Below are 22038 nucleotides of genomic sequence, written 5' to 3'. Positions count from 1 at the left end.
CCACTTTGACTTCTCATATACAGATAAATACATGGTGAGTAGCTATGTCATATGCAGAAAATACAGTTTAGGGACTACTTAAAAAAAAAGAAAGTAATAACTTAAAAAAGCAGAAGCATTAGGGGAGAGAGAGAGAGTGTGTGTGTGTGTGTGTGTGTGTGTGTGTGTGTTCATGTGTGTCTCTTCAGGTGGACTTTGGAGGGTGTTATGCCAAATTATGTAATCAGGTTATCATATTCAAGCTTAACTTTGCTACTTGGAAAACATACATCCACCATGCATACCCATACATATATAAAACTTATTTTCATACACATACGAAACTTTTGGGGTGTGCTTTCAAGCACAACTAAGAAAGCTCTGCTTTGCAGATGGGCTTGATGAGAGAGTGTGGGAAAAGATGAGTTTTTTTCCCTCACTTTAATATGAGCACAGAACTGCTTCGTTTTGAAGTGGTAACTGTATTAAACAGCAAAAATGAGTAAAGGAGCGGGGGGAAGATCTTTGCTTTTTTTTTTTTTTTTTTTTTTTTTTTTTTTTTTTTTTTTTGCATAGAAGTGAGGCAGAGGATAGATAGAGAGCTCTGTTCAAGATTTTGTCTAACTCATCATGTCTTTTACACGTACACTTTTTTTTACACACACCTGCCACTGTGGTCTGTGTTCTGGATTTTGGCGTGAAGTTCAGCTTTGCAAGATTATTTAGGCATTGAGGATGCAGATTTGGGGTCTTGAGTCTGCTCCAGAAGAAAACTGTAAAACTTAGTCACTAAATTGCAAATTGAGCTTACTGGAGTTAGGTTCTTGACTTATTAAGGTGTGTTTGAATACCTTGTGAGACTATGAATAGTCATTCTATTTGACAAAAAAATGCTTATTTGGATGAGAGAAAATTCTGCAAAACTGATCACGAATGGCTGATCACCAAAACGAATGCCCTAACAACAGTTCTGAGGATGTGCCAAAAGATACACTCTGTTCTGAGTACACAGTTTAATATACGTTACCATCTCTGTACATATAATAGTCAAATCCTTTCAACGTTTATATATGCATATCAGATGAGCATATTTTGCTTATTCTTGCTCATTTTATATCTAAGAGTCCATCTCTATTCAAATAAAAGATGTATATCTCTTTCAGTTGTTTGACTTGTTTTATATGTGAGCCAAGAATTGGTGATAAGAATAGCAAACATAATCAGCCAGAGCAAAAAAAGACCAGTAGCTGACTATGTTTCCAAAACCCCAGAACTTACTGAGAAAGATACTGATAATTAAAGTTATTAAAAAATGAGCTACCATCTAATGGAAAAAAATAAGGGCTAAGCCCTATGTCTGTAAGCACAGCACTGAAAATAGGAGACAGCAACACCTACTTTGGGTGATCTCACTTCCACCTACAAGTAGATTAAAAGAGAAGTAGCATTCTTTTTGCTGTATTCATCCACTTCAGCAGAATAGGCTATGACCACTATTCAGGTGAAGAACATTGCTATTTGGCTGCCTTCCTTCATGTGATCATAAGATAGGTTATATACATATATATATATGTATATATATATAAAAGGCAAAACAAAAAACCAAAATMACCTCCAAAAGAGAACTGCAATTACTTGCAGTAGGTGTGATCCTGGCACAGGCATATCTCAAGGTTTGGTAAACTGTCCTGCCTTCATTTTTGAGATTACGATTTTTATTGATTCACACAAACAAAATTATTGGCCTTTAACAGAAAGAAGAAACAACAGTAATTAAAATTAAATGCTACAGAATTAGGGAGTTACTAATAGCCTTTATTTTCTGAGAGATAGATTTAAAAAGGATTAACTTTCCAAACGTGCCCTGGTAGTTGTTCTCCTTATGATTTATCAAATTTGTTACTCAAAAGGCTCATATAATTTTAATACTTCTTGATCTACCTATTTTTTTAAGCAGGAATATTAATCCCACTGCAATATGAATAGCTTTCTCTTCAGTTGCTGAATTCTTTCCACTCACCTCCAATCTCCTGCAAGTGCAAATCACCTGGACATGGAGGTGAATGTGTGCTTCTTTCTGATAAAGGAGGTAATGTAAAATTTGTGGTTCAGAAACTCTGTAAGAGCAATAGCAATAGTTCTACCATGGCATTTCTTCATTCCTACTAATTATACCGTTTCCTACATAAGASAGCTCACAGCACAAATTGCAGACTGGCCATATGCAGGACAGAAGTTTGTTAAACGGGTATCTCTGAAGGTGTTTCTCCAGTAGGAGTTCGAGCAGGAAGTTCTCCACTCTGTATCTGCTCCTCAACTTTGCACAGTGTGGCATGATAAAAATGTTTAAAAGTGATGCATACCTTTTCCCCAAGTCAATTAGGCTTGGAATTACTTTCCTTTGAACTCCTACATCTGAAAACCTATTAGTTTCTATCTGCAACTTTGCACATAATTGTGTGTGCAGATGCATTTATCTTAAAATGCAATTAGCACATTTCTTTCTGTAATACCAGGGCAACTTTGCTGAAGGTTTACTCAAAGCATGGAAGCATTGAGTAACAGGAAACTCAGTATAATATTTAAGATTGTTAAACAAACATCAATGCTGGAGTTCAAATCTCTCAGCAGTGATATGAAATGTTGGCATGAAGTGCAGGACAGACAACAGACGGTATCTAGAAATAAACATGGACCCTGTATTACAAACTTACATATTAACTCCAGGGGACCAGTGGTATTCTTGCTAACACTGCACAATGCTACAGGGGAAAATTCCAGATAGCTTTCAAGATGCAGCACTAACTATTGAGACTTTTTTTTGCGTGCTAAATTTCAAGATATCAAAAAAGATTTGAATCTCCTAATATTCAGGTGTCATTTTCTGAAGAATGCTCTTTGCAAAGAGCCAGAAATACATTTCAAGAGCTCTCTTAAGGCATGATTTGTTGCTACGACATTTCTCACCACTTTGACTTGAGCAATGTTACAGTCTGGTTGCATTTTATAGTCAGTTTACTGTTATCAGCAACACACCTAAATGCATGTTTATGTCTCACTGAATGCTGTATTAGGATTTGAAAGGAGACAGGTACAAGATACAGGGAAATCAGGCTTATGTTTGTAGCGCAGTAATATTTTCCAACTTTACAATGACTTTCATTGGAGGTACCCACTGGATCACTGAGTCAACTCTTTCCATCACTTTTATTTGAGATCTTGTAAAAAGCAYGGTTTATTTATCCATCATTCAGCCTCTCACCATTTTTATCAATAATCATATGTATCAGTGCMAAATGTGTGTATAAGTCTCCAAACTCAGAATACTAGTATATCCAAATGTCAGTGATTTAAGGGATAATGCAAAAAACGCAAGGTAGTTTTCAGCCATTCTGAAGGCAACGGGTTAATAAAGAAGGCTGATGCTTCTGCCATTGCTTGTTCTTTGAGAAAGGGATGTTGTCAGCAGAACTGACAGACTGAAGAGTTTAAACAGCTCTTCCCCGGGGTCCTGTTAGAGTAAAGCAGCACAGATCTGAAAGGTCCAGAGTATTAGTCAAAATTCTCATTATTCCCCAGATGGCTGGAATTTTGCTACAGCTACCTGAAATAATCTCTGTTTCTGTCATGAAAAAAACAGGAYACTTTTCTGGAAATTTGCTTTTCCCTCACTATTCTTTATATTAGAGTTATACAGATCACCTTTAATTCCTAAAATAAGGCCTTGTTCCACTAAATCACTAACTAGAAAACAATTTATTACCTGCCAAGATATCAGGAGTAATCTTAGGAAAATGTAAAATTTCTTTGCAAAAGCAACACCTAGTGCAATTTCATTGTACCTAAATGTTCTTTAAATTAATTTTACTCTTACACAATTATTCAAAGGCAGAATGGTCTTTCTGAAAGACAAGATGCGTAGTTTTGATATTTTTCTAAATGAAAATTGTTTGAAAATATTTTAGGCTTAGGCACTTCATTTTATTTAAGAATTTTAAAAAAACCTCAAGTTCAGAAACAAAGTGATTTTTTTTTGATTTTGTCAAACTCCCAGCAAACTGAAAATTGAATTAGTCACACAGTTCTCAGTAAGAATAATTTAAAATAGTGATAAAAATGCTCCCTTCATAAAAATTAGAGGAACAGAAGAGTGAACTTAATAAGCTAAACTAAGATTAAGGAAGTATTAGAAAATCTTTTTTTAATTATACTGAGACAGTTGCTACTACTGGCAATAAGGTGCCAGGGGAAGAGCGCGGCATCTAGCAGTGCGCTGAGAATAGATGTGTGGATTGAAATCCAGCCACCAGAGGGAGAAAGTAAGCAAAAGTAGCAGCCTCCTGTCAGAAGGAGCTTTTCCTGCAGGTTTTCAGCTAGAGCAGAAGGCAGTAGCAGGAGTATTATCCATTACAGGCTATCTGGAAATCCATCTGCTTTGCAGTCTCTTGGTAAGGAAATGTCAGCCACTCCAGTTCTGCAATTTTTTCCCCCCCTTTTTTATCCAGAAATCCTTCCTTTTTGGAAAACCTTAAAGATGAAACTTTAAAATTACCAGAACATGTCATTATTCCTTTTGTGTTACTCTTGCAGTAATAAGATTCTAGGCTTCATTGACTATTCTCCATCCTAACTCCACCTAACCACGTTATCAGCAATAGATATATATATTTGTTTATATTCATATCATGTATATTCTGTAATTGCAGCAGAAATGGGTTTTACTGAACTAACATCAACAGCACAGAGGTCATTCTGATGTTCTAATAAAGTTTTAATTTTGATATCACGCTTGTAAGCGGTCTCGGTGACTTTAGTGGGAATATTCACATGCTTGAAGTATGTGTCCAGATGTTTTATTTAGCACTTCTTGGAGGTAATTTCTGTCAGTACCTAAGAGACACTTTCCAAAGTTAGCTCTTTTGCTGRCTCCTGTTCATCCTGTATCCTGCCTAGCCCTTGAAACACCAGAGTCCTAGCTAGCATAGCTCAATCTGCTGATTTCTACTCTGGGACTAGAAGAGGAGGTGAGTCACAAGTGAGAGAGGCAGTTTAGGAAGCTACGCTGAATGGTCTTTTTCTGTCRTTAGCTGTTGTCATTCATCTGATCCTTGAGCCCTTTGCTATTGAATGGGAAGAAGGGAAAGGATTGCTTCTGGCATAAAGCTTAAATATGCCTAAAGCTTCACTTATCAAGAGCAGGATTTACAGAGGAGCTACCATTTCAACTGTCATTCTGATTTGCCCTCAGTTTGGCTCACCCAGGGTGTCTTCCAAGCTCTCACCTCCAAATTCTTTGCAGATTGCTGCAGTCTTGTCTGGCTGGAATTGAAGGAGTGGCTTTTGCGGCTAATCTTAGTTTCTGTGTATCAGGCAGTGAATAAGAGACTGGGGGCTGTAAGATACACAGGCATGCTAGGTGCTCAGATATATTCAGACAAATGGATGTTTTGCTGGTGCAAACTGGAAGAAAGAACTTTACAATGATAAAAAGTGTTTTGAAAGGGCACTTAGGAAAACCAGAGAACGTGTAGGTGGTGCCTGCTGAGAGGACAGGAGTAGTGTGATGGGAGAAGTGACAGCAGCTGATGGAGGGAGCGGAAGAAAATCTGTAGAGGAGGGACATCAGTAGGTAGTGGTTACCAGAAACTTTCATTTCAACTCTACACCTGAATTGCAAATGCTAACTGTTTTAACTTCACAGGAAGTAAAATTACCCAAACAGAACATTTTAAGCAAATATGTAAATGGAGTAATTACGCTATTAGATCATATCCATGCTGCATCTGATAACGGCAAAGATCAGGTGCTTCAGGGAATGTGCAATAGTGAGAAATCATCTGGTTTTAGTGAAATTTCTATCTAAATATGATTAAATTCAATGAAATACAGTGGAGACAGGGACTGGGCTTTGAATCCAAAAAAGAATTAGAAAAACACAAGTCACATCACAACAAAGATATCTTATTTCTAGGAGGATGAGAAGATAGTGAACCAGCTGGAAAGGAAAATGTTGTCTTGGGCTAATGGACATTACGTAGTGAAAACCTGAGATCAGGAGGTATGAGGAGAGCATCCCAGGCAGGCAAAAGCAGGACTGAAAATTATGGAAAAGGACTTTAAGGGGAATTAGAGATGTTATTCAGTCTATCCCCCTCCCTCAGATATCTGCATGAGCTCGTCATACACCAATGGAGTGGTAGAGAGCTTTCAAGCTGGCTATACCATCACAGTGGTTTTAACAGCTTCTGTCAGGCTAGTGACTATTTCCTTCAGAGATTTCTGCAGTTCTGGCAAACTAAAACTTAAGTAATTGACTGCAACGGGTAAGAGCACTTYTCTACATTGTCTGTTAAAGAGGCCGAAGGACTGACAGAGGTCAGCTGTGTAAACATGTGCTTCTGGCCACTCAGACAGCAGTGCAAACAATGCACAGGAGTTCAGCTCTCTTCTATATTCTTCATCAGCTCCCTATTAAAATATGGTGAAACCAGCTGGAGTAAATCATCGTATTTCCCATTGTGGAAGAACATCACTTTGCACTGAGTCCAAGAATTCAGAAGCCAATTGAAATTTGAGAAGCTATTTACCTGTGTCTTTATGTCCATCACTGTATTTTACCAATATGTAATTTTTTATACCAACTACTACCCTTTTTTTAAACTCTAAATAGTCTAGAAAAATATTTTCAGTTTTATTCTATGTCCTGGGGCTGTGTGTAAACTTTTCACAATTCTTGTTGTGTAGGATCTCYTAAGTTACTGACTGATCAACAGAAACTTCTCAAATAGGAGAGCAGTGCATAATGAAGAGATTAGTCTTAAAAGGATGTKAATACAAATGCTAATTCGTTGCAAAAATTATGAAATGATGGGTCTTGCAAGTGTTGGCACATATATTTGGCAGTTAGCTGGACCACGACGAATAGCAGCACCCACAGAAAAACAGAACTTAGCCTTGCAAATCAGGTGCTCAGATCAGCCCTTCTGCTGCCTGCCCAGCCTCCTTCTTGGATATTACCATAAGTGTATGGCTGGAAATATGGGGTGAGGTGCAGTTTTATGCGGTTTAAGAGTATCAATTCCAAATTACAGACAAAGATTCAGTGTCTGAATTAAATTGTTCTGCTCTGGAGCTACATATATTGTGAGATTCAGATTCTTTGGCACTTACTTGTTCCACACTTGTAACTTTTGTTTCTTTAAGAATTCAGAAGCCACCTGAAATTTGAGAAGACATTTGTCTGCATCTTTGTGCTCATCCCTGTTTTTCYTACCAATATGGACTTATTTTCATAGCAGCTACAGGAGTAGATTGTGCACTTGTGCCATTCCAAAATGAAAAGCTGCTTCTTAAACATTCAGTTTATTTCTGTCACTGGACGACTTTAAGGCATCTAGAATATCCTAAGAAATTTTCAATCTCATATTTTGTAAAGTGATGTAAAATTAAAATTCTCTTAATAAGAAATGAATATGTGAACCGAGTCCTATCTGGGTGAATGCTTACTCTATAATACCAATCTGCAGAGCTTTTTAAGAAATACTAGCAAAAAAAGAAGCACGGCTATAGGATTAGATGATGACATTTTTGTCTGATGCCTTGAACCTCCTGTTTGTAATTTGATAAGGAAATTTACGCAAAACTTTATCTGTTTGGGTGCTGGAAGGTTCAACCTCTTCAGGACAAAAAAACATAATAAACAAATAATACCAAATTCATTTTTGGCAAGGACATTCAAAGTTTTGTAATCTCTTTCAGACCTAATGGAAATCTACAAATGCCAACTGTAAGGTTAATAATTTACAGATAGTGTCTGTAAAGAGTATATAAACAAGTGCTTTCCTCTCAATCTTCCTAGCATTTTCTCAGTAATTCAGCCCACTAAATAATCTGCAGCCATGAAGTGGGTAACGTTAATTTCATTTATTTTCCTCTTTAGTTTTGCTGCATCCAGGAATCTGAGAAGAGTTGCTCGAGAGTCAGGTAAGAAAGGACCAGTTAATTGTCTTTGCAGTCTTTGCTATATTAATTTGATGACTTTATGCAATTGCATGAACAACTTATGAGAACTTGATCCAAAGTCAATGAAAGAGAATAGAAAAATTTGATCGACTTGAAAAGAAACTGAACAAAGAAATCTTGAAGGGATGAGCAGACCACTCCAGATAATTACTTAAATAGGCRAGTAAGTACAGTAATATGCCCTTTTGCAACGTCAGAGTATTACGCAAAGAGCTGCTGATCATTTAGAATCTGTTATTCCCAGCTTGGAGCCAGTGAATGCACTGTGCTTCTGGAACTGCTCTCCTTTGAATGATATTTCAGAAGTAAGTTCCTTGCCAGTTAAAGGTCACAGGTAGGTCAAAAATCCAAAAATATAAATACCAGTCTGGGCTAGCCAAAAACTTCCCATTGGGTCATTTTTCCATGTGTTATGAAACTTGAGATCTTAGTCAAACAAATATTTCTACAGCATGTCCTAGAATTTTTCTCATTGAAATTTTTGATTTTTGTTTAAACATGAAAATGCTCAAACTTAACAACTGAATTTTCAGGAGTTGGTCTGGAAATATCAGTTAACAACAGCAATAAAAATTCAAATTGCAATTTTCAGCACTATATTCAATATCATCAAAGCAGGTCTATTGACTTCAGCTGAGGTGAGGAATTATTCTCCACGTTTTCTAAAGCTGTTGAGTGGTACTTCTACAACCAAGTGACCTCCGTCTAGTTCAGTCAGGACTGTGGCCACCTGCCTCAGTATCTGCTTGGAAAGCTTTGGGGGAGCCTTCTGACCAAGAGCGTGGTAAACTACAACCTCTTTTATTACCATCAAGACCAAGTGAAGGGTTTTTTCTGCCTTCTTGCTCACGAAGAACACACATGACATGCATTCAGTGAAAAAAAGAATATGAATTTGCCCRGTTAATAATTTTATGTTTTAAAAATGATAACCATACTAATGCATATGCAGTTAAACTGCAGCTGCATTCTTTTATTTATGATGTAGACATTATCATGCTATTGGTTATGAAAAATATGTTTGCTATCCCTTAACAATAACTTGCAGCAGACATTTTGAATATTTGAATTATGAATATGCTTACAAAGTTAAATACTGTATTAGAAGCATAGAGTTGCACACTTGGGTTCCCTCAGAAAGATGAGCATAGGCAGGAGTTAGGTATCTGCAAATAACGGAATATAGAGTTCTGCTCAGAGGTGGCCTGAAAAAAAAGCTTTAGATTAAAGCTTTCTGAAAAGCAATACAGAGTTTCCAGGATGATTTACCATACAAAGGTGAGACTCTTAAAGGAGCTGAGCATTAGATCAGTCTGTTCCAAAATAACGGTATTAATCCTGTGAACACAGGAGCTCGTAAATGCTGAACACTTTTGAAAATCTGGCCCAAGGTGCCCAGAATGTATTCTTCGAGGGATCTAGCAAGCAAATTTGACCATGACCATCATTTTTTTTTTTTTTTTTTTTTTTCCCTAGAGCACAAGAGTGAGATTGCCCATCGGTACAATGATTTGAAAGAAGATACATTTAAAGCAGTGTAAGTGAATGTTCAATTTGTATTTTCTTCTTGTTTTTCATTTTTCTGATATTGGCCATTTGAGACAGCAAGGAAAATATGTGCCTCACTGAACCATAGCATAAAGTTACCCTTCTTACTATTAGTATACGTTTTCTAAGCCCAGAGATACTTTAAGACCTGCAAAAGTCATGATGACCTTCTTGGTCCCTGGGAATATGACCCTCTGCAAAGTTCACAAAAAACCTGTGTTCCTCACGTGAAAGTAAGACAGGCATGAGTAATGCAATTTTGATAATCTCTGGATGAAGAGAAGTTATTCAGGATTAAGACATTATCAAAAAAATTGAACAACCCCAAAACAAAACCTATGACAGGCCTTCTGAGAGAATTCAATTATTTGCTTTTGAAAATGGTTTGGGAAATAGCAGAGAGCCCTGAAGAAGTGCCTGATGTTTTATATAACAATGGCTAAAACAGCTTAGTTTGTGACACCTTTGAATGACCTAGGTAGAAGGGGTAGAAAACTCAAGCCAGTCTTTTCTGCATTGCTTCTAGTGTGTTACGACTGTTGTTCTTGGGAAGTAAAGGTTAAAAGCATTCTTCAGAAAGGAGTTGAGAACATGAAGGAAACAGAACCCAGTGCTATGATCTTCATGCTACTCCTTTTAAGCATTTGTGCATGTCATTTGAAGAAACAATTCTGAATTCATAAGAGTCTTTGGAAATTATGACTGTTGTTTTATTTCTTACATACTCCCAAATATGGTTTGTGTTTCAGCACCATGATCACATTTGCCCAGTATCTCCAGAGATGCTCTTATGAGAAGCTCTCTGAGCTGGTGAAGGATGTTGTTGACCTGGCACACAAGTGTGTGAGCCATGAGGATGCTCCTGAGTGCACAAAGTCACTGGTACGTTGTGAATCCTTTGGTATTGTGCTTCTCTTCTTYGTATGCAGATACCAAAATCATCCTGTTGAGCATTTATACCTGATGCTTTCAGACTCTCAGGTTTTGATAACGTCAACTGCTGACGCCCAGATTTTAGGCTGAAACAAAGAACATGTTTCCGTCAGGTTCTGAAATTGTGCCTTTCTGAAGTGCCTAAATGACCTGTGGAGTCATATATTGGGAGCCYAGAAACCATACTTTGGCACATTAAGTTTAGTGTTGCCTAAAAGCAGATGTAATCTTTTAGTACAAATACCCCAGTTTTTATACAGGTCTAGTTCTAGATGATAACTCCTAAGATCAGGTATCAAAAAATATCTACAGGTACCCCAAATCCGTGGATGTCCAGCAAATTCAACCAGACCTCTAAGAAACTGAGATGATTGTTTTCTTGCCAGCTCTAATATTCAAGACAAATGACATGATTACGGTCATTCTCTATAAAGGTTTCCCAAGCTCTTTGTCAACTAGAATATCAAATCCTGCTTCCACAATTCACCTAAAAATTCACTTTAGTCAGAATATAAGTGAAATGAGACCACTGTATGGTACAGAATATTTTTAAATTATAATTAAAAATCAGAACTTTTTTTTCTTGATAAAGCATTTTGTRATGTAATACTGTTGCTCCTGGATCACATAAAGCAAAACTTTATTAAATTGTTTTGAAAACAATGGATTGTTCTGATTTATGGTCTAAATCCTATCTAGTAAAAATTTATTTTTTAAATTCAGGTTTTCTTTTACAAATAAAGGTAATGTATATTACACTTTTCATCAGCAATTGTACTTCTGACCCTCATCAATTTCTCCCTTTTAGCCCACAATTTTCCTGGATGAAATCTGCCATGTAGAAAAACTCCGGGACTCATATGGTGCAATGGCAGACTGCTGTGACAAAGCTGATCCTGAGCGAAACCAGTGTTTCTTGTCATTTAAAGTTCACCAACCAGACTTCATTCAGCCATACCAAAGACCAGCTTCTGATGTGATATGCAAGGAATACCAAGACRACAGAGTGTCATTTCTGGGACAGTAAGAAAACCACAGATGTCGTACTGCTTAAATGTTTAGTTATGCAAAAGAGGCATATTCCTAAGGTATACAGAGTGTGCAGACATATAGCACATTTGGAAAAGTATGCAGTCTCCTATCTGCATGCATAGGACAGCTAGTCAATCAATAAATATCCAAAACTCTCATCATCTATTTTAATTCCATGCTAGAATAGGTTTCTCCAGTCAAAGATGTTAGCAAAAAAAAAAAAAAAAAAAAAAAAGAAAAAAAAAAGAAAAAAAGAAAAAAAGAAAATTAACCTATAACCTAGAAAACTTCTTACTTCTTCTTCTTTTTTTTTTTTTTTTTAATGGAACTATGGGGTTTTTTTTCCAAAGAAAACCCTGGAAAACCAGTGTTTCCACTGTTGATTTAGCAGTTTACTTGTTCCAGCTTGTGCTTCCCCTTCCCCATTGCAATTGGAAAGGATACAAAGAAAGATGACAGTAAGGAGAATATAATTTGGCAATAAAATATTGAGAAAATTGATGAATTTTTCACTCTCAAAATCAAAACTTTCAAATATTTGACAATGCCTTAAAAATATATAAAATCAAACTAAGTGGCTGAAGATACAGGGAGTTCATCCTTCTGTCACTGTTACTAAGCTCTGCACGGGAAACATTAAGATTTAGCTCAGCATTTACCATTAGTTGGCAGTATGTTGGGAAACTAGGTTAAATTTCTAAACTAGAAAAAAAAGAGAAGCCATACAGAGATTTGATACCATTTGTTGTTATTGGAATACACTACTTATATTTTCCTTTCCCTTATAGTTTCATCTATTCGGTTGCAAGAAGAAACCCTTTCCTGTATGCTCCTGCAATCCTTAGCTTGGCTGCTGATTACGAACATGCACTTCAAAGCTGTTGCAAAGAGAGTGACATCGGTACTTGCTTGGATGAAAAGGTAGATCAGATTTTTCACGTTGGGTAAAAGCATTCTAGTCTGCTACATAAAGGTCTCTGATCTTGGCAGTAATTCTCTTTATGTCTAGAAGTGATTTTAAGAGGCCAATGTCAAATCACGGTTTATAGTTCCGAAACAAATTTTGCTTTCCCATGATGGATTTCAGTAACCATTTGTCTATGGCTCTGCATAAAATACGATGCCCCCCAAATAAATAAATAAATAATCACTTTTTTTTTTTTTTAAAGTGAAAAAGGAAAGTATCAAAGGCAAAGTGTAATGAAGCTTGCCTTTTTGTCCCTTTGCTAATACAGTATCAGGCAGTCATGAGTCTTGTGCACATGTGCTGAATCCAGATAATATGTAGCACTCAAACTGGGGCTGGACTGTAGCAAGAGCTCACTTTGCAGCCTGACATGCAATCTCCAGAGGTCTCTCCTATTCTTCCCCTATTCCTTGCCCAAGCAAATAGAGAAGTGAGAAATGGGTGGAATCTGTCTCTTCATGCAAATCTTTGCATTAAGAACTTGCATAAAAGGGTCAGGATTAATCAAGTTAGCCATATGGCTCAGGATCGGGTAACTTCCACACACATTTGCTTTTTAAGGGAACTGTAGCCAAGATTTCTTGCTAACCTTTAGGAAGGCAGGAGCCAATTTTTTCCTGTTTCATACTCCGTTCCAGTGACTTCCACATGGTCACTGTGATGCTTTGAAAGACAGCTTGCACTCCTTTGAGGCTACAGAGTTTCAATTAAATTAATATTTAGCAAGCAATGGAGGATGGGTACCAGAATTGTACCATGCTATAAGGTACATAGACTAGAAGCTAGATGGTTAAACTAACTGGTTAAAGCTAACTAATAAATTCTCTGCTTAGCTTTTTACAGTTAACCAGACAAGAATCTGTTGTGTTTCTGAAGTTGGATTTTCAGATTTATTTTTTCTTAGTCTATTAAATGTAATCAATTTCATGTGACAATGTGCATCCTATTACCATAGGCAGCTGCCATAAAAGAAAAAGCCAAGAAAATAAGCATCAAGCACAAATATTCCTGTGGAATCCTCAAGAAGTTTGGAGAGAGAATTTTCCAAGCAGAGTAAGTTCCAATCACTGTTTTATAAAAAGTAGGTTGACTATCTTAAACTGGAAACTACTCAAGAGAAAAAACGTATCAGTATAGATAGAACTCAATTCTATCTGCAGAGCTTGAAAACTGTACTCATGATACTTTCTAGTATGCTTTTGCTGAGGAGCATTCTTCAACAAAATAGAAATTAGTGGGTAAACCTCTCAACCTAGAGTCTGCCTGCAGTGGTTTCTCTGCCTAGCTAATTTTGTTTAAATATATAATTTAATTCTGACCAGGTTTCTGTATAAAGACAATAAGCAAAGGGAAACCTGTCTATTTTAGGTTGATAGTAAATACTAGTGAGGAGAAAAAAAGTTTAATTTCTTTTAAATTCTACAGTTATCTGTAGATAGTTCTGGTAGCTGTGGGGTATTTGAAAGGGTGTCACTCAGAACAAGATGTTCCAGTGTGTTTAATGTACATTTTTGCCAAAGTTGTGCCCTGTGCTGCGCCTGTAGCTTTTTAATGATAGGCATATTAGTAAACAGCAAAGTAAAATGCCAGTTTGAACCTGAAAGCAATGAAAAAGTCAAACTGGCAGAATCAGTTTTTGCCAAAGCCAGATTTTTTTAAGACTAAGAAGGACTTTCTGCAATGAATGATGGATCACCTGCCTAAACACAGAGAACTGCTTTCATTCTGTAGCTTGTCTAATATGTTGAGATTTGACTAGGATCATCTTATGAGATATAGTTAGCTTCAGCTTTAAGATTTATTTCAGACTATGGGTGTCTGTGCTAGCTAATCTAGAGATCCTTCACAGATAGGATCACAAACTTGTCTCTTTTTATCTACTTTAAAGGACCATTGGGTGACTGAGCAAGGGTAGATATCTTCTTTCTAGCCAGCTCAAGTCAGTTGAGAAGAATGGATGAGTATTTCCTTCAAACATTGCTAAATTAGAGTACTGTAAATGTTAATGACTTGCAAATTTTCTGTTCAATAGTGAGCTTTAAATCAAATGTATTTTTCTTTTCTTTTTCTTTCTAGAAATCTTGCTCGCCTTAGCCAAAAATATCCCAAGGCTCCATTCGCAGAACTTCGTAAACTTACAGGTGAAGTTAAGGACATCCACAAAGAGTGCTGTGAGGGGGACATGGTGGAGTGCATGGATGACAGGGTAAGCTAAATATATTTAAAAACATTTACATATGTGAAAAGAGTTAGGAAGAAGATAATTTCTACGGCTGTTCATTCACAGTCTAGAGCAGTTGTATTCAATATTGCTGAATAGTTCCTCAGCCACTAAAAAACCACAGTCAGCTTAACTGTTACTGAAATTTGGTTTTTGACTAGTTCTGGGTCAAGCCCTTTATAATAATGATGATAACAGGTTATTACTTATGCTATAGTATGTTCCTTTGTTTGAAATCAAAACATTCATCAGAGAGGTGGTCTGATGGTATTTATTCACTCCAAGTCAACAACCAAGTACACAGAGCAAAAGGAAGCAGAGGCAAAAAGGCCAGATTTTTTTTTCCTTCTAATCCTACAGCATGTACTACTATTATTCCAGCTTTCCAGTAGTGCCAGTGAAATCTAGAGRGCAGCTTACATGGGAAGACTTCCAAACTGCAACAGTAACTTTATTTAAATATTGCCTGGGCCCTGGGACCTAAACATAGTTCTCAAACCTGTAAACAGTTGGTGTCATGGAATGGATTTATGACACACTAGGTTTTTCAGCGTTGCATCCTCTATCAGAGATGGGAGTCTGAGAGAATGAGGCTCCCTCCCTGACCTTAAAAACATTGAGAAGACATGTAGTCTGGAAAGGCAGTGAAGGTCATTGAGTGGTCTGTCACAACAGACTCAAATCATCCTTTTAGTCTCATCATCTACCCATCTCTGATAAAGGATGCAACACTGAAAAACCTACTGTCATAAATCCATTCCAAGGTCAAGGAGGGAGCCTCATTCTCTCTGACTCCCGCCAGCAAACATCACTCTCAAAAGGCACAGGAAACGTCAGTGTCTCTGATATTTCTTTTTTCTGTAGAGACACTATTTCTTTCGGAAACAGATAAGTAAATTGGTGACCAGAACAAAAAGAGGAGAGTCTGGGAAAGAGAATGGAGCTGAATTAATAACTTTAAGTTACTACTTCATAACTTGTCTAATAATATGTTTTAATTTTACAGGCAGAGCTTGTGAACTACGTGTGCTCTAAACACGAGGTTTTCTCAAGTAAAATCAAAGACTGCTGCGAGAAACCAATTGTGGAACGAAGCCAGTGTATTATAGAAGCAGAGTTTGATGAGAAACCTGACAATCTTCCTTCACTGGTTGACAGATACATACACGACAAGGAAGTGTGTAAACACTTTGAGGCTGACCACTCCTTATTCATGGCAGAGTAAGTAATGCTAACAACGTGTGTGGTTGGATTTAAACACTAAGAAGTGATGAGCACTGCATAAATTCAACTTCCATGACTAAAACATAAGGCCAGGGCCTTCTGCTCTTAAATTATCTGCTCTCTTCTCTGAACTGTGGCATTTTGCAACACCAGAAAAACTGTCTTGTGCGTTTTGATTGCACTTGGGAGAAAAGAGGTGACCAAATGGAAGTACAATGTGACTAATGTTGTAAATTCAGCTATAGTTTCTCTATAAAGCTATATACCTTTTGACTGTTCCCGTTCAACACTGTTCTACCTATGGAACCCTGTGTTTATCAGCACCTTTCTTTTGCTCAGGGGCTTTATGCATGTCCATATGCAACACATCCTTAAGAAATATTCTATTCTGGTAAAGTGTTTTGGTCCTCTTGCCTTCACTCTGTTGGCAGACAACAGAATGACCAAAGCATACTAGCAAAAAAAGAACACTCAAGATTTTTTCCACTGTACTTGATCCCATCTAACTAACTGTCGTCATCAGTTATTATTCTGTACGTGAAGAATGTAGCACGTTATTCAGTAGCTCTAATGCTGTCAGATCGTGTCTTTCAGGTTTCTTTACGAATACTCAAGAAGACACCCAGAGTTCTCCAGTCAGCTACTTCTGAGAGTTGCTAAGGGCTATGAAGATCTCCTGGAAAAGTGCTGCAAAACTGACAATCCAGCCGAATGTTATGGAAATGCTGTAAGTACAATGCTTTGTTTGCACATAACTGGAGTGCTTGGTTGGTGCCTATCAAGAAATAATTGGATTGAGGAGTTCCAATGGAAGAGCAGACAGGAAGGATTTCAGGACACTGATCTCAGAGGAAGCTGGGATTCTGAAGAGAGATGAAACAATGCAGAGCCCAAGACAGGGATACAGAGTCTTCTCAGAGCAGGGATTAACTTCACTGGTCACTTTGTGAAATCTCAGACTAATCCAACTCAACTGCCTGATGCCTCTGTTTCTCCAAAGTTATTTAGCTTGTTCTAAATGAGAAGACTAATAGCTGATTAGCTGAATTTTTCTGTGGGCTCCACAGAATATACTGAGTAGCAGTTAACTGATTAGGATGGGAGCCTGCATGGCCAGCTCACACAGACACTCCTAAATTTAGGTGTCCTTACCTTGAACTGAATCACACACCAAATGACAACAGAAGTTGATTTACTGACAGCTTTGGCCTAGAGATAGAAAGAGGATGCTCCCCTCACAGTTGTTAATCCTGTATTAAAAAAAAACAGGAAAACCCCCACAAACCTCACCTGATTAGAGAAGRGGAAGACAAATCCTGAACAGGAACCTGACAAATTTTTTTTAGACTGTAAGTCCAATGGATAGTTAATTTAAACTACATTTCAAAATCTTGCTGGTTCTTGTATTGAAATTATGTTAGAACTGAAGTCTCATATGAGAATCAAGTGCTCCCCGCTCCAGGCAGGCCAGACAAATGATCCGTCTGTTATGACCAATCACATTATTTAAACAAAGAATAACACAAACTAATAAGAGAGAATTCAAACACACACCATTAGGGGTAAAAAAAAGCAAAACAAAAAACGAAATGAAAAAAATCTTACAAGTTGCACGTGAAAATGTCAAGTGATTAGAGGGTCACTGATGCTAGAAAGAGTAAAACAATATACATCTTTTAACTGGCCTCTGAAGCTGTCAACTCAAAATAGAATAGGAGGCAACTGTTCTGGCTCAGGAGGGAGTTTCTTTATCCTAGTGCACAGAGAGCTAGATGCCGTGTGTGTGCACGTGCATGTGCATGATCGGACTTCAACAGGTTGCTAGCTTTGGCAATCTTAGTTTGAGGAAACTACTCCTATGAAATAATTTTCAGTAGTGAGCAACTTTTGACAGATTAAAGGATTGTGTAGCTTTTAGGGCTGTGAAGCCAGAGAACAAGCATTAACCTTCAGTCTTGTGCAGCTGTGGCTGCAGAGAGCTGCCAACCTGGAGTCATCTAAAAGCATGATTTGCAGCCAGAGTTAACTGTCAATACTTGCCAATAGTCAATGAAGAGAGAGAGATACTGGCTGCAGCATGCAAAAGGTGATGCTTGTCCTGTATCTCAGCTATCACTCCAAGGAGTCAGTGAACTGCCTTCATGGAACTGCCTTACAGAGAAAGTCCGGACAGCAATCTTAGGCTACACACCTAACTCATCTGAATATCAGCAATACAAACCTCACCCTTTACTTTTCAACTGCACACTAGAAGGAATTGCTCAATTTATAGGATGCAGGGAAGATTTGTATATCAAAACATTAAGATTCTCAGTTAAAAGAACAGTTAATGAGATTTAGAAGAGACCAAAAGGTATGTTTCTATGATTGTGACCAGAATGTCCTGCTGTAAGATCAGTAATAATTTTGCATTTGCAGGAAGAGGAATTGAAAAAACATGTTAAAGAAACTCAGGATGTTGTAAAGACAAACTGTGATCTTCTTACTGCCCATAGTGAACCAGACTTCCTCAAAGAGTAAGTACTTTGCAATAAGCATTCTCAAGCATAAGCAGTGATCCTGACCTGCTTTGGGTAGATGTACTTGGACTTTGTTTCTGTTTTCACTTCACTGGTCTAGCTCACTGATTCACTGCAGAAAACATTAATCAAATGTGAACAATCTTTTTGATACAATTTTTCAGAATTCTGATCCGCTACACTAAGAAAATGCCTCAGGTATCAACTGATACCTTGCTTGAAATTGGAAAGAAAATGACAGCTGTTGGTGTTAAGTGCTGCCATCTTCCTGAAGAAAAACGCTTACCTTGCTCTGAGGGATATGTGAGTGCATTCATTGATTCTTCCTACTTCTCTTTTACCTTTCTTCTGTTCTCAAAAATGTTGAATTCTGATAAAACAGTAAAGATGCCCTGATTTTTTCACGAACCCCAAATTAAGTGTCTACATAATATAACTTGACTTCTGTTCATTTTTAATGGACATGAGAACCCAAGTAGTGTTCTCTGACTGTAGCTTGTGAAAATTTTAACTAAACTTTGTTCTCCYCCAGAAAGCAAAAGTCAGTTTGATTAGGTCAATGGCAACTTGTGCTTAGCTTTCCTAAACAGTCTCTTAAAAGAAAACAGTACTTACTGAATTTAGCTTAATGCTTAAATTGTTTGAAGAATAAATAGGTTTAGCTCAGTTGGTTAGAGCACGGTGCTAATAACGCCAAGGTCGCTGGTTTGATCCCCATACGGGCCACTCGTTTGAGGGTTGGACTACATGATCTCCAGAGGTCCCGTCCAACCTTACTGATTCTATGAAATACCTGACGCCAAGAATACACATCAAGTAAAAAATTTTAAGACCATGTTTAGATCTGAGAGCTTCCGCTTCCAATTATTCTATTATGATACAATCATTACACATTATTACTGTAGAAGTTGTAACTAGTRTTTCTTTTCCCGTCTTTCTTTTCTCAGCTGAGCATTGTGATTCAGGATATGTGCAAGAGACAGGAGACCACACCGATAAACGACAACGTTTCACACTGCTGCAGYGACTCCTATGCTTACAGGAGACCATGCTTCACTGCCATGGGAACAGATGACAAATACGTGCCTCCACCATTTAACCCTGAGATGTTCAGCTTTGATGAAAAATTATGCACTGCTTCTCCTGCTGAACAGCAAGTCAGCCAGATGAAGTAAGCTAAAAACAAGTTTTGTAGAAAAATTCCTGAAGTTTAACACTTCCTAAGGGAACAGGAAGTAAGCTACAACACCTCTGTTTTGGTATGTACAGGGACTTCACTGCAGAGAGAGAATACTGGACAGAAATACATGTTTGTACTGAGCTTGCCAGTGCATAACATCATGTAGTTGAAGAGAGGTAAAATAAGGCATTTTCCTCCAGTGAAATCCATGTCCTAGCTGACCAGGTTTATGTAGGTCCACTGCCAGTGTAAGCCTTAAGGTGTAATTAATTGACACATCACACAGATCATTTTGGTAAGGTTTTCCCGTCTGTAACTGCAAGGGAAAAAAAGATGATTCAGGGAGTTTGAAGTCACAGACAGACATAGTCTCCTCTAGGCATGACAAAAAGCCTCAGAAATGATCCATTTCTGCATAGAATGGGATATTATAAATTGGGAAACGTATATGAACTACAGCAGGTAGCATTAATCACATATTGTGGCTTTCTTCCCAGATTGCTTATCAACCTCATCAAACGCAAGCCCCAGATGACAGCAGAACAAATAAAGACAATTGCTGATGGTTTCACTGCCATGGTAGACAAGTGCTGCAAGCAAACAGACATTGATACGTGCTTTGGGGAAGAGGTATTTCCTATCTCYCTTATTCAAAAAAAACCCAAAATGTACAGGACAACCAACAGGAAATCATGCACTAAGTGGTTCTACAAACTGCAATGGCTTCTTGTCCATGTGCTCTTGCAATAATTCTGCCTATAGAACATAACATATATATTGGATTTATACACAGATCGTAGTGATTAAGTGATTTCATTTGGAAGTGATGTCTGGAGGATGGATCCTCTGCTCAAAGTAGGACTAAGTTCTTGGTTAGAGAACATTGCTCAGGGCCTTGTCCAGAAGGGTTTTGGTATCTCCAAGGATGATATTCTGTAAGTTATAGATGAAAAATATGTATGTACGGAACTGAAACTAAATCTCTAAAACACACAAACTTCTTTTTGGGCTACATATTCTTGTAGGGCGCTAAGGATTACCAGTAAAGAGAGCATCTGGATGAATATCACAGTTCTAGTAAACAGAGATATATTGGTAGGGCAAGTCTAGCTGATTATGTCTTTTGAACAGTCACTTTTTTTTTTTTTTTCCCAACTCAGTTAACTGCAAACATGTTCATTCTTTTGACGTTTGCCCTTCCCTAAAATAATCACAGGAACAGCTCATCTGTACCCATATTGCTGAGCAGGCTCCAAGCATTTGCAGGAAGTGTAAATGTCAGTTTCCAAAGAGCAATCATTATCATTTGAAATACTGAAGAATCTTCATTAGCAATATTGTAAACCGCTTATCCATTAACTCCTTTTTCATTCATAACTCAACCATTACCTAGGTAAGTATAGGAAGACCTCAAAACAAGTTGCTTAGAACTCACTCTAAAAAACTTACTTCCTAACTTTGCATGATTGAAGAATACTCAAAACACACAAGTGCACAGTTCTTAAATTTAGAAAGTACTGTTACAACTGTCATTTGACCTGTAACATACTCACAAGATTTAAGGTTTATGAAAGGTTCAAGCTCAAGCACTATATACTTTACTCCCTTGGATTCTGTCTCTCACAACCGCCTATATTCCTTTTTCTAGGGTGCAAACCTAATTGTCCAGAGCAGAGCCACATTAGGAATTGGAGGAGTTTAATACATGGTAGGTAACAGCAATAATATGCATATTTTGAGGCATTTATCTATCCCTCCCTGCCCAGCTTTCCACATATTTCCTTGTTTCAGAGCAAATAATCATCTAGCTTCCCTTTAAACACTAGATGTTTGCTTTTTCTAATCTATGTTGTACATTCTGCGTATAATGATATAGCATACAGAGAGCTGCAGTTCTAGGAATATGCTAATATTTCACAAAATATTCATTTTAATTTCTCCCTTCTAGGATGCCAGTGGGGAAGATAAGAAGATAAGATGTTTCTGTGCAACTTCTGCTGCCCATGACCTTTTTTCCTTGGTATTGAATGAATGTTTCATAGATCTTCAGTGTTTTGTCAAACCACGTGCTTTTCCAGAAACTTTCCAATTCTATTACTTTGAAAAAAATGAATAATAAATAAAAGCTTTATAAATCAACATCTGTCCTGGTCAGCTGATGACTATCCTAAGGCAAAAATCAGCAGTACTCCTTACAGGGCTGCTATAGCAGTATATTTATGGACAGCATAGGCATTCCGTCATTTTCTTCCTCTTGCGTTTCTCACTCTGAAGTATGTGCATGTCCCACCCATCAATTAATATAAATGCAAATAAGTAATTTAGTCAGATTTTAATACTCTGACTCAATCACAGGAACATTTAGCTCTTTTAGTACATAAATAAAATTGTTGAAGTAAAAGAACGTTCCAAG

At 37.4% G+C, this 22038-nt stretch overlaps 1 protein-coding gene across 1 annotated transcript in view; it reads left to right on the top strand.

The window, feature by feature from the left end:
• The window catches only part of ALB (albumin), a gene marked incomplete at its 5' end in the record, with an annotated part of 40532 nt that extends 18768 nt beyond the window's left edge, over positions 1-21764 (top strand). The window contains 15 exons of the mRNA XM_085304135.1: positions 7919-7962; positions 9478-9538; positions 10299-10431; positions 11291-11505; positions 12303-12435; positions 13437-13534; positions 14558-14687; positions 15709-15923; positions 16521-16653; positions 18345-18442; positions 18610-18748; positions 19393-19616; positions 20123-20255; positions 21274-21333; positions 21574-21764. Of these exons, the coding sequence (XP_085160261.1) occupies positions 7919-7962; positions 9478-9538; positions 10299-10431; positions 11291-11505; positions 12303-12435; positions 13437-13534; positions 14558-14687; positions 15709-15923; positions 16521-16653; positions 18345-18442; positions 18610-18748; positions 19393-19616; positions 20123-20255; positions 21274-21327 (1810 nt within the window). The remainder of the gene's footprint in view (positions 1-7918; positions 7963-9477; positions 9539-10298; positions 10432-11290; positions 11506-12302; positions 12436-13436; positions 13535-14557; positions 14688-15708; positions 15924-16520; positions 16654-18344; positions 18443-18609; positions 18749-19392; positions 19617-20122; positions 20256-21273; positions 21334-21573) is intronic.
• Positions 21765-22038: the final 274 nt, after the last annotated feature.

This window comes from Rhea americana, unplaced genomic scaffold (genome assembly GCF_003343005.1).
Source record: "Rhea americana isolate MKP2758 unplaced genomic scaffold, rheAme1 scaffold_203, whole genome shotgun sequence".
NCBI classification, from domain to species: Eukaryota; Metazoa; Chordata; class Aves; order Rheiformes; family Rheidae; genus Rhea; species Rhea americana.
Note: the sequence above shows the minus strand (reverse complement) of the source record. Positions and strands in the feature narration are given on the sequence as shown.